Consider the following 13870-nt stretch of genomic DNA (forward strand, 5'->3'; position numbering starts at 1 on the left):
TGAGAGACACAGTAAGATTTCAGTGAATATTGTTGAATGAATGTATAATGTCTAAAGGACAACACAGGATAAAGAGCTCACTTATACATATAAAACATGAAACAAAAGGCTCACCTGCAGATAGGTACGCAGGAACTGACCAATTAAAGACACAGTTCACTTCATGCTCATTCAGAAATGCATGTTCTTTAAGAAGAATAGTGGAATTTCAAGCTATTACTATTTTTCTTTTTCATGTGACCACTCACATGCACCGTTGATTCGTGCAGGCAGTAATGCACCCCTTCTCAACTATCCTTTTGAACACTATTACTCCCATTTCACCAAGTATCTACATTTGAAATTGTGTTTTTTAGATGTGTATATGATGCCAGGCAACTGTCTGTGTCTAATGTCCAAATTCTATAAATGTATTTTTGTTTAAAGGATAGGTAATTAACTACAAGTTGTTTTTTATTATAAGTTTCAAATACTTACTTTTATCTGTGCCACACTACTTTTCATTTTCTGATGCCAGCTGATCCTATAAATCAGACTCCTTAAGCTGGTCCAAATAACAAGTACCAAACGGTATGAATTCTTTGACAGTTTACTTTTTCTTTCTGCAAGGGTCACCTATAAAATACACCAAAAAAAGTTCTGTTAACTTTGACCATCTCAGTTTTCTTAGTCAATAGGCACAGATATAATCAATAATTTAAAAAGTCTAAAAACTCCTTAAGGCATTCCACATAATTTATAAAGAACACATATTAGTAGAAAAGATTCTGAACAATAAGCAAATAATAAAAAGGACATATTAGGCACAATAAAGTATTTTATTCTAATGACTGAGAGGAAGTTAATTTAATAACTGATGTTAGATAACTTTTTCAACTTGTTCTCAGCGAGGGATATTTTTATCTACATCATAAAACAGTATTGTGACATTAGGAAACACAAGTGAACAGAGGAAACAATTATAAGAGACACTATAAACTGAATATAAACTATCCAATGTTTCTATATAAACTAAGAATGAAATATCCAATGTTCTTGTAATAATGATCACCCAGAGATCAAGTCTAATCAAGTTAATTGCCTAAAAGGCGACTACTCCTCAGATGAATGTAACAGAATCCAGTCTTCGCATAAAAAACCTTCAACTTATCAGAAAACTGTGGCCTAAACTTAAGGAAAAAAACAATCAAAGACACCAACACTGAGATGACCCAGATGTTGGAATTAGCACACAATGTTTTTAAAGCATATTCAAAAAGGTCAAGGAAAACAAGCTTGCAAGGAATAAAAACAGAACATTTCAGAAAAACAAAGACAAAAAAACAAATAACAACATAGAGGATATAAGAGAAGAAAACTGAAAACTATATTAAGGGAAAAAACTCACTAGATAGATTTAACAGCAAAACAGAGAGAAAGGAAAGTCAGTGAGCCTAAAGGAAGATCGGTTGAAATTATCCAATCTAAAGAACAGAAGGCCCCCCCAAAATTTTAACAAACAGCATTGGGATATGTTGAACAATATCAAAAGGTGTCATATATGCATAATTAAAGTCCAGGAAAAGAGAAAACATGGGATAGAAAAAATGTTTTAAAATGAAGAGCCAAAGTTTCCTCAAGTTTGATGAAAGGCATAAATTTATCCATGAAGCTCAGAGAATCCCAGGCAGGATAAATATAAAGAAAACCACTCGTGTGCATGTAGATATAGATTATATATATATATCTGTCAAATCAAACCACTGAAAACCACAGATAAAGAGAAAATTCTGAGAGCAGCAAGAGAATAAAACAAACATTACCCACAGGGAAATAACAATTGAAGTTACTGCTAACTTCTCATCAGAAACTAAGGAGACCAGAAGACAGAAGAACAATCTTTAAAATATTGGAAGATAAAAAAACTGTTAACGTAGGATTCCAACAAAAATACTCTTAAAGTAAAGATAAAACAAGATATTAAGCAAACAAAAATAACTAAGAGAATCAAAGAGCCGGTATCACCAGCTGACCTGCACTATAAGAAATGCTAAAGGAAGTTCCTCAGGCTGAAGAAAAATACCAGATAGAATTCAGATTTTCAGGAAGAAACGGAGAACACTAGAAATGGTAATTTTCTCAGGAAGTAAAAAAGACTACTTTTTATCTAAACAAATTATAACAGCTTAAGGAGTTACAGCATAGATGTTCTAGAGACAGAACCATTTACTGTTCTAGTAACTCCAGTTTACACATTCTGCCCAATCCCTATCAAGACTGTGATGACTGACTACCTCCAGTCTCACAAACTCTTTAAGGTTCTTTCTTAACCATCCCTCTGAGGCACTATGTGATTCCCTACAGCACGCTTCCTCCCTTGGTGCAGAAAATAAATTAACTTTGACTACTAATTAAGTAGCTTACTGGTGAGTTTTCTTTGGTGGATTTTAACATACAAGACAAATGAACCAATTTCCCCAATAATTGAATGGTATGGGAGACAAAAAGAATAAGAATTGGGTGAGATTTGGAGTAACAAAATTACTTGCATTCTTATAAATACATATTTTCTAAAAGAACTTAACTGAGCACATAGTTAAAATAAGACTTATTTCAAAATCACCTGTTACTTAAATGTTAACAATGCTCAAGTTAATAAGAGAGCCACTCTAAGCACTAATACCAATAATATACAAAGTTTTAAAAAGCATTTTCCTCAAATACATATCACATATTTCACTGAGACAAGTCATTTTAACATAACATGGTGACAAGTGTCCCAAACGAAACTGGTGTGCAATAATGCACGCAAGCTAACCACCAATGTTCAAAACCACAAAACCAGCCAACAGAAGGACTGTCAATGTATGCAGTAACTCTGCAACAAAATACAGTATCTACACTAATAGGTTCCACAGCACATTATAACCATGTTCCCCAGACATCCAGAGGTTAACTAATTAACTACACGCCCTTGTTTTAAAAGTCAAAAATGAGTAATTTTGAATAAGATAACAATAATGAATAATGATAAATTATTGCATCTACAAAGACATTATATTAGATGCTTCTGTTATATAATCTTTTCAATCAGATGTATCCTGCTTTGGCAATTTTCTTTTTTTCTTTTCTTTTTTTTTAAGAGAGAGGAGAAGGGAGGGAGAGAAGGAAGAAAAGAAACATCTGGTGGGTGCCTCACTGGTTGCCTCTGGCAGGCATCCCACTGGGAACCAGATAAGCAACCCAGGCATGTGCCCTGACCGGGAATCTAACCAGCGATTTGCAGGATGACACTAAACCCATTCAGCCATGCCAGTCAAGGACTGTTTCGCCGTGTTTTTCAGTTGGAGAACTAAGATACAGAAATTTGAAGCAACGTGTCCAAATAAATTACAGCTAGTAAATGGTAGAACTAAAATTCAAAAAGGTTTAAATGCCAAACTATCCACTATTGCATCCCAACAAAAATGCCAACATTAACAAATCAACACCAAACTGGCAAATTATAAAATGTAAACAGGTATGGTCTCTACTATCCAGAAAATGTTTCTACCCTAAACTGATCCATTCTTCCAAAGTTCCAGATGGCAAAAGTTTTGATGTTAATATAATGAGACTTCTTTTTAAACATGCATAATAATTTTAAGGATGCCTTTATTTAGTTAGCATACCTATAATTCATTAAAACTAGATATAATATGAGCAAATCAGGTGATTCTATTGTGCAAGATTTAGCATTTCTTTTGATATTCTTCTTGGATCTTAAACCTGGTTTCTCTTCTTAACCTACCAACACATCAAAAAAGTTTTTTCTATGTATTTTATTTCAAATTTACCTTATTTAAATTTAATGAGTTTGCTTTCTGATCAGTGTCACCTTTCCTCTTTCTACACTTCATCATCACCAAATAACATTCTGGCAATCAAGCACAGTTTGTTACATTCCCATGACCCAAAACGAAAGTGTGAAATTAACAATATTGTAAGGCAGACTGGTGCTGCAGTTCTAACAACAACAACAACAAAAGTATAAGGTACTATCACCATTCAGATTTACATAGAATATGCCTCTAGGGAAATTCTGAGAGTTCACCATGTACATGCTTGATACTTGGACCAATTGGAAATTCCTGCAAAGAGAACAATTTATCTAGAGTTTACAGCTCAAACTGCTCTTCTTAGCACCACTATGAGGATTTTATGATGAATTATTAAATTTCTCTCTCCTTGTCACAACTAAGCAACTCAGCAAAACAACACCTGCTGTCCTGAGAAAGGAGATTTTATAAGGACATGCAATTTAAAAATGATGAAAATCTTTCTATCAGTTTTAGCAAGGATCAGAAAGCAAAATATTTAATAACATTTGTAAGAAGGAATTTAAACTGTTAACTGAAAACTATGAAACTGTAAATTCTGCAATGACCTCAAAAATTCATAAAATGAGAAAAAACTCAGCCATTGGCTGAAATGCACTGTTTTCGCTATTATTTTAATAGAACACTTCTACCATTGTCCCTTACGAGAACTCAAACCAGGTTAGAGGAACTCTGACCAAAATATACTATCATAAAATTGTTAAAAGGAAAGTGGATTCCCGATAGTTTCCTCTTCTGCATTCTACACAGTAACAACAGGCTTGGCAAACTTCAAACACTGTATCGGAGTTTAAAACACAGCAAAATCTTAGTTGTCCAATGGGGGAAATGGTAGTATTAAATAATATACAAGTAAAACCTCGGTAAAATTTGTTCTAATGCAAAAAAATACAATGGGGGGGATGGGATACTCAGGAAAATCCCCAAACAGAATCCAAGCCCCTTTCGAAGAGCGCTTTTCCGTCTCAGGGAACACACAGTAGCAGCAGACTGGCCGTAGCTCTTAAGCTTTAATGACAAGATTGCTATGGCCCTTGCCTGTCTGTACTAAGGGAAAACCCCTTTGTTTAAGAGAACTGTTTTCTTATCTTTTTCTATTTTTTCCCTTTGGATATGTACATGTTAGTGAGAAATTTGCCCCATGATATGCCACATAAGGAAAATGAAGTAATCTGACTTTAGCATAGTTCACAATTTCAGGAAACTAAAAAGGTCAACATACTGCTATCCCTCTTTCAGGAAAAGTCACCAGGTACAAGGTGAGACAACTCCTTATCTGCAATTCTGAAATCTGAAAAGCTCTGAAAATAGCATTTTTCTTTTTAAACTTATGGTGAATTCAATAGCCAGCAAAACCTGACATACACCAACAAGACTTCATGGGACTCTTCATTTGATGGGTAGCATAAATATTAATGTGTTTAGTTACAGGACGTTGCCCAGGACCCCAAAAGGGGGATTACCTAATATAGTTGTACTGAATTTCTTCTCTAAAATTTCAAAAATTTTGAATATCAGAACAGTCTGACTCTAAGGGTGCTCCCATTGTTTGTTCCTAGTCACTGCACACCAGGAGTATGGTTTGACTCATAACCATTTGAATGACTGAATATTCCTATGTTCAAGTACAGGACTGGAAGCTGTGCAGATAGTATCTGGACACTGTTTGGGTTTTGTAAGTGATGAGGAATAAACTCCATAGAAAGCCTTTGATGCGTCTCTGACTCTGTGTAGAGGAGATGGCACCAATTTTGGGTCATTTCATTAAAGACGCAGATGAGAAAAAAAGAAAAGACAAAAATAAAAAAATAAACTCATTGTAAATTGGGAATAGTTATAATACCCCATTCATTTCCTACAACATAAAGCCAGTCCATAATGGTTGGTATTTAAGTAACTAAAGAACTCAAAGTTAGTGATATGATACTTAAATCATTTGGATATGCTACCTAAGTTTTATTTTTTAATTACTTTGCTGAAACATAGGAAGATCCTCTAATGTGCTACTTTTTACCAGAATATAGGCTCTATAGGAATTTGTTAATTTTTGTATGTTTCAAAACTTCTATCAACTATTTCTTGATTTATAGTATTGATTTCACACTGAGTTATAAAAAAATCCTACATGTCGAACTTATTTACTGATTCATTTAAATAAATTCTGACATTTATGAGGCAAATTCTCTTCATCCTGTCCCCTACCTAGTTCCAACCTCTTTCTTTAAACAGCCAATTTTTTTTGATACATAAGTCTACTGATGCTGCCAATTCTTAACCTGTCATTAACTCCACTTACCCATCAAAATGTTTTCCAGTCCTCCTACTCTGAAGTATTTATCAAGGTGATACAATTACCTTTTTGTTGCTAAATCCATGACTTCCTTTTATCTAACACTGTTCTAGAACAGCAGTTCTCAACCTGTGGGTCGCAACCCCTTTGGGGGTTGAACAACCCTTTCACAGGGGTCGCCTAAGACCATCAGAAAACACATATATAATTACATATTGTTTTTGTGATTAATCACTATGCTTTAATTATGTCCAATTTGTAACAATGAAAATAGATCCTGCATATCAGATATTTACATTACAATTCGTAACAGTAGCAAAATTAGTTATGAAGTAGCAACAAAAATAATTTTATGGTTGGGGGCACCACAACATGAGGAACTGTATTAAAGGGCTGCGACATTAGGTAGGTTGAGAACCACTGCTCTAGAATTTGGTAGTGCTAACTACTTCTTCCTGAAGTTCTCACTTCTCAACTTACAGGGACACCAGTTTCATCCGGTTTTCCTCCTGTCTCTGTCCCTCTGTTCACCCCTCTAACATTTACTATTGCGTAGAGGTTAATCTTTGCTCATGGATTTTTGTCTGTTTTGTTCATTGCCATATTCCCAATATAAAAAGCTCTCCATATGTATTTGTTAGATGAACAGCCCTCATTTTATGTCTGTATTCCCTCTACCTCCACACTTTCAACTAACTTTATAAGAATGACATACTCCAGCCCAATCTCTCTAGAGTTCCAAATCCTTACATCCAAATGCCTACAGAAAACCTCCACGTTGGTGTTCCAAAGGCCCTCCAAACTAGGAAGTCCAAACTGGACTCATCATCTCCCCAAACCAGCTCTTCCTCTAAGATATCACCTATAAAGCCAGAAGTGACATTTCCTTTTCCTCACACCCAGTCCGTCACCAAATTCTAATGATTCTACCTTCTCATTTAATAGGAAATAGGTAGGTGGGAGCCTCTGTTTAGGAAAGACCCCATAATGAGTCAATCTTCACTTCATTTCAGAAGGCAAATTGTTTCGGCGATCTCTACCAAGATTTCTCACAAGGTCTTCCTTATCTGCAGGCTATCAGGACGTTTAAACTTGCCTCTAAAAATATAAATTATATACGCATACTACTAACAGGTAGGGCTCCACTGTATTACACCCATGCAGGGCAATAGGACCCTTTAAATATCTGCAAAATTGCCCTCAGGGAAACCCAGGCCTTAAAGTGAAAGCACATTCCTCTACAATATAGGCAATAATATTTCATACTTTTCAAATTTCCTTCTAAGTTTTTATTTTTTATTATTTTTAAAGATTTTATTCACTTATTTTTAGAAAGAAGGGAAGGGAGGGAGGAAGAGAGAAGAGAAACATTGACCAGTTGTCTCTTGTATGCCTCCAACTGGGGACCTGGCCCACAGCCCAGGCAAATGTCCTGACTGGGAATTGAACCGGCAACCTTTCGGTTCACAGGCCAGCACTCAATCCACTGAGCCACACCAGCCAGGGATCCTTCTAAAATTTTAAAATAAAAATTTTGTCTCTATGTCTACTGTATCAACAATTTTATCTTCATGTATTATTCTTTTAAAGAAGAGTTTTCCAGTAGCAGTCCCTCTAGTTAGTGAATAAAAACAAACCCTAAGGAACATCTCCACTGCTACTAACCCCTCTATCACCTGTATGTACATCCTCCTAAACCCACCATGTCTTGCCTTAGTTTCCCCATATATCCCTTGGTTTACAGCTGAACTGCATGACAAAAAGATTTAACTTTCCTCATTAGCCCCAGTATCTCATTCACTGAACAAATATTACCTATATGGGTTTTCTTGGTCCAGTGATTAAGTCACATTGATATACATTTTCATTGTGAGACAAAACCTTAAATTTAAAACCTATACCATAACCCTCATCACTTTACTTAATATATACCTTGTAGTTAAGACATAGTTCCAATGCTTCTAATCACTCACTGAATGCTTCCTTTTTCATTTCTGTGTTAAAGTATGTATTTGTGCAAAAGAGTCTCCTTTGTGATATCATAAAAATTAAAAAATTTTGTCCAGGACAAACAGGAAAACAAAACTTAAAAAAAAAAAAAAAAAAAAAAAGAGATGAGGCTGGGGACTAATTGATAGTTCTGTTAATAAGTGCTTCAGAAGGGTACTTACAGAGAAATTGAGAGAGTACAAGCTTAACAGAAAGAGCAGTATGGTCATGGTCTTTTTCTTTACCCCATACTTTCTGGAAACAAATTAAGCATAGAGGGTTAAAGGCAGTGTCTGTGTATGTAGGAAGGTGATGTATACCCTAAGCTGCACTCAGGCATTGAGGTCTGAGAGATCAAAGTTCCTTTCCTCTAGGCAGAGAAGTCTAAGTGTTACAGCAATGTTACAAACACGATACTACTGGAAAAGAGGAATTGCAACTAAGTAAGTGGGTCTGGGGCATAAAAAAAGGCATGGGTCTTGAACCTGAATCTTGAAGGACAAGTATGAAAGGGGGAAAGGTCACTAAGGAAATGAGATCAGAATGTGTAAAGACTCAGAGATATAGAAGAATTGAGGGGGTTCACAGTTGTTTGCATAGAGTACAGGGTGCGAAGATGAAGCAGAAATGAGATGGAACACAAGAGATTCATGAAGCTAAAGCATAAATGAACTTGTAGGAGAACACTGGCTACTTGAACTTATATGGATACACTGGTCAGTGCTGAATAACCAGAACCTAAGACAGTGTCTGCTACTTAGTAAGTTCCAATTCTAAACTTAAATATAAACGAGGGTATGTGGACTTTTGGTGAGTATTCCTATTTCTTCCTACATAGAACTCCCTATAATGATATTTTAACAACTCATTTACCAAGGAATACCCCAGCAGCCTTGTCAGACCTATCAACCCCCACTCCTAGGACCCCCCCCCCAAGCTGTCTGTCATCAAACTGCATGAACACAGCACTACCAGGTCCCATCTCCCTATTTGTCTTCACCCCATGTTAACCTGGTGAGCAGCTTGAATAAACCTCGCTATTGATAGGGGTGGGAGGAAAGTTCCTTTGATGGCACTGCAAGAGGAAATGGACCCTCAAGGTGCTGTCACTTCAACTTACAGAAAAAACTCTCATCACTGAGTGTGCACTAGGCCTTCAAACATTCATACAACTTTGTCCCCCCTCCCAAAAACTCTGTTCCCCAGCTTGCCCAATTAAGTACATGGGCTAGATATGTTCTGGCAACTCTCAGAGCACAGCTCTGAAAGTGGGCTTTCTAAGTATGTAATTCAAGGGCCACTTAGTAAACCACATTCTAAGTCTTCAAGAAAATTTGAAGGTGGTGGACTCCAGAGATGTATGAAGTAGTCCCTAGACACACACCACTGCATTCCACTCCAGAGGCTCCTGTCACCAGCTGTCCTGATAAAAAGCTGTCCTAATAAAACTAATTCACGAAAGGACGGTCAGGTAACTTTTCAGGTGGAAGTGCTGAACTCTGTCTAGCCAAATCCACTTAAAAGTTAGCCTCCAAGTCAAGTTAAACATGAATCTCCACAGGGTCTCTCCTTCCCATTAGCTCACCTGTTCTGTATGATAGAAGCCCGTATGTCCCCAGGCCAAAGCAGACCAAATTATCTTTTTGATATTTATTCACTGGGAAAGACTTACTAGTTTGGGAACAAATAGAAAAGGCCTGCTTTAATCCACTGCTTCCTCCTGATGTATTACTTTTGAAGAAAACGCTCTGAAAGTTTATACTTTATTGTAGGCACTGAAATGTCTCTTTCAATGTCCACTCAGAAACTGCACATACTGAGAAAAATATTTAGGCTATAGGTTAAGGAAGTCTGGAAGTTTGCAGAAACTACTACGCCACAGGCCTTTTTGTTTTATCACCCTCCCATGCTAGGATTCTCAGACTTGAACTGAAAAGTAGAGAAATGCAACAAGCCCTCCAAGTCGTCAGTGGGATCAGCTTAAACTAGCTCTAGGCCAATCATGACTAATACCAAGTTAAGACACACCAGGTAGTACAAAATTCAGACTAAATACATATGGGCAAAAGGCAGAGAGTAATGTTCAAATTAAGGCACGGACTTTATAAATACACAATGTGCCACTGTGTACTCTCTTAGATGGTCTCAGGCACAACAGCCACTGTAGACCACTTGGCAATGCACAATCATAAGGGAGGAGAGTTAACCTCTTAAGAATTTAGCAGCTGTGAAAACTGACAGAGCTAAAGCTGGTTCAGGAAAGACAAAGTTAAGTAGTCTAGGAAGTGTTAGAATTCCAGAAACGTTAAGACACTAAACTGCCCAAAGTGGGGAAGGAAGGGCGGCATAACAAAGATATACTGGCTGGCCATGGACTAAATCCTCTGAAGCAAGGAAGGCAGCAAAACCTGATTCTGGGGGTGGCGGTGGGCCGTAACAGATCCCTAGATGGACTAGAAAAATGGCTCTCAAACTGGCATGAGAATCAAATGGATGGCTTGGGGAAGAAGAAACTGAAGGGCCCTCCATTCCCCAGTTTCTGATTCAACAGGGCTAGGATAAAGCCCAATAGTTTACATTACTAATAAGTTCCAAGGAGATATTAACGCTGCTGGTTCAGGAGACCACATTTTCAGAACCACTGGGCCAACATTCTTTGCCTCTGAAGTCTCAAGAGCCCCAGCCAAATGAGGTGGAAAAGGCTCCATGTAAGCAAATGGGCACATAAAAGTGGAAGGGCAACATTCAGAACCAAAGAACAAGAACAGAGGCAGAAAGAGACTTCAGCAACTATATGGTAGTGGTAAAAACAATATAATAGCTAAAACTGTATGCTAGGCACGCACTGTGCACAATGCCCTCCTTATATGCATTATTTTTCTTCATCTTCAAAACAACCCATTGAGGTAGGTATTACTATTATCCGCATTTTTCAGATGAGGATGCTGAGAATAAAGATGTTAGTTAGGTCACCGGCCCCAAGCCACAGACTTATACATGCTGAAGACTGACATCTTTGGCTTACTACTCTTGTCACCGAGCGCCTACATAAGTAGGCCTTCTCCTCATACTTATACTGCCTGTAACAATGCTTCTTTTGATCAAAATCAGACTTTTAATGCTTATTCGAAATATGCTTTTCCATAGGACGGTAATTGAGGTTAACTCTCCACTTCACAGACAATCCTAAAATAAGACAAGTCTAAATACAGTTAAAGAGGAAGCAGATTAACTGGTCTTCTGAAGCCCAAGTTTGGCTGTTTATCTATCCGCTATTTCCAGTCTGGATATCTACACATGCCAACTTTTATCCCACTTTCAATGACCAAGGTCTTGCATCTGGAATAGCCTTTCACCAATTCTTTCCTTCTCCACTTATGTCAATTGTTGTAAGGATTAAGTGAAAACAGGTAAAGTGGTGTTGCAGTTAGACTCCGTGAATTAATCATTTTATTACCATTACATGCAAGTGTATTGTGGGATCCTGAGCTCAATGGAGAGATGGTGACTCGAGGGCCAAATTTGGGGGCGATCACGTTTTTTGGCGGTTGATCAATTTACGGAAGGATAAAGGAGGAAGAGCAACACATAGTGAACAAAGAGCCCTCAAGACTAAACACGAGGAAAAATCATTACTTTCGGGGCAAGAGTATGAAAGAGAAAGAACTAATGACATTTCAGAGAAGCAGTGACAGGGAAGTTACGCCGGAGAGAAGCCAGCAGTGGACTTTCACTATTTTTTAATCAACTGCAGTTCATCGATTCCAAGCCCATGTCCTGCGGCCCGAGAGAAAGGGGCCTCTACCCCGAACAGCTCGAGGGGCTCCAAGTGCTCGGCCCCGAAACACAGCACACAATGGAGAGAACCAGCGCTGGTGCTGGATGTCAGCAACGAAGATGCTGCAGAACCTCACTAGGAAGCTACGTCTGGCCGCGCAGGCGGGCAGAGATCACTGCCGCTCCTTCTCCACCCGCTGGCTCCTCCGCCCGACCGGTTCTCACGCCAACCTCGCGGGCCGCCGCGCGGCAGGAAGAGAGCCACGCGCACCCCGGTGCCGCCGACGGCCGTACTACCGAGCCCGCACCCACTCCTGAGTCCCCTTTCACTTTCCACCCAGTCTGGTCACCCACCACCCGCCCTCTCTGGTTCGCCGCCCGCGACGAGTCTACAGAACTAGGTATTTACCTGGAACTCCACCGCGCCGCCATTACACCGGATGTACGTCACTTCCCCCTCCCGGCCCCGGCAGGAGGAAGGCGGAACGTGACTTAAAAACCAGACGCCACATGGGCTTCGATACGTTATCGTAGTAACCTATTTTAAAAACCATATCGTAACGTCGTATTCACAGCGGTGGATGCGGCCACGCTCTCCTCTTCTCAAGACGGCGACAAAAGATAAGTTGACACACACTACAAGGTCCAGCATCCACCGCCTATGAGGGTGGAAATTACGTAACAAACGTAGTTTAGGCTGAGAAGTCCGCAATTGACGATGGGAATTGTAGTTTTCTGGATAAGCGCCGGAGAGTACGTTCTTGGGGCTGGTCGGAAACTTGGTAGCGATTGGGGCACAGCAAAATCTTTAAAACTATTTCTTTGCAGTTGCAAAAAGTAGACCGTAGTAGTCATTTCCCGTGAAAATCTCAAAAAGAGCAGATATCTTTTTTCTGACTTTTTAAAGTAATTAGACTGAAAATCTAAGCAAAATATTACCAAGTGTTACATGCCTACTAAATTCCAAGAGTTCAAGCCCAAAGTGAATGGGAGAATATTGGACCACAAGCAAAGTGAAGTAAAGAGGAGACAATAATTCTGTAGAGAAAACGATGCCTCTATTTTAGGTTAAGGTACTCTCTCATGAGGCGTGATGAGGATAAGGAGATAGCCTGGCCAACTTGGAAAGAGCGGTCTGAAGAGATCAGAGGTAACCAAAGTGTTTTCTTAAGCTTTACTTTTCAATAGTAATAACACCTTAAAGTTCACCTACTTGTTACTGTTTTGGGATCTATATTTTCATAAAACAATCGTATCTTTAAGTTCCCCAGCCCTTTACAAGCCAAGTCTGGTTTCTCCAAACACTTCTTTATTGCAATTTTAGTGTGCTGGTGCTACCAACTCTTTCCCAGAGGCAGAAGAGTAATGCTTATGGGGGAAAGGCCCTGGAGCTGGACTACTTAGGTTTACATTATGAATCTATTGACTTACTTATGGACAATTGACCTTGGGGCATGTTATTTCACACTGTTGTGCCCGTTTCCTGATCTGTTAGATAGGAATAATAGTAACTGCAGCCCAGAGTAGTTTTAAGAATTTAATGAGTTGATACACTTGATGTATTTGAGGTAATTCCTACTATGTAATAGTATTATCCATTTTTTTCATATTTAAGATATTTGGGTATAGTTAAAGGTGCATTTCAGTGCCTTAAAATATTTAAGTGGATGACTTCAGCTGTACCAATATGGAGTACAGAAGATGAATTTGGTAAACATTTGTGTGCATATCTGAAGAAAGCACAGTACCACCTCTACAGTTATCAATAGAAATAGGAAAGTTTGAGTTGAACCTAGAGGAGCTGAATGGAGCCGGAAAACACTAGGTTTGTCATTTGAGCCCTTTAGGAAGCAAATAGTGAGATAGAGTTAAGAATGTGAAAAGGTGAAAGGAAATGGGAGGAAAGTGGATGGAGCAGGGGTAAGAGTCCCATCCTGGGATAAATTGGTAGGTCCCT

The 13870-nt window shown here is 38.5% G+C and overlaps 1 protein-coding gene across 1 annotated transcript in view; it reads right to left on the reverse strand.

Annotated features, from left to right (window-relative positions):
- The window catches only part of CWC22 (CWC22 spliceosome associated protein), a 49083-nt gene extending 36694 nt beyond the window's left edge, over positions 1-12389 (reverse strand). The window contains exons 1-2 of the mRNA XM_090281235.1: positions 12323-12389; positions 478-615 (exon numbers count right to left, since the gene is read on the reverse strand). Coding sequence (XP_090137361.1) covers positions 478-504 — 27 coding nt within the window. The 5' untranslated portion in view covers positions 505-615; positions 12323-12389. The remainder of the gene's footprint in view (positions 1-477; positions 616-12322) is intronic.
- Positions 12390-13870: the final 1481 nt, after the last annotated feature.

The sequence above is a fragment of the Furipterus horrens genome, unplaced genomic scaffold (assembly GCF_987537825.1).
Source record: "Furipterus horrens unplaced genomic scaffold, mFurHor1.1.pri manual_scaffold_1, whole genome shotgun sequence".
Lineage (NCBI taxonomy): Eukaryota > Metazoa > Chordata > Mammalia > Chiroptera > Furipteridae > Furipterus > Furipterus horrens.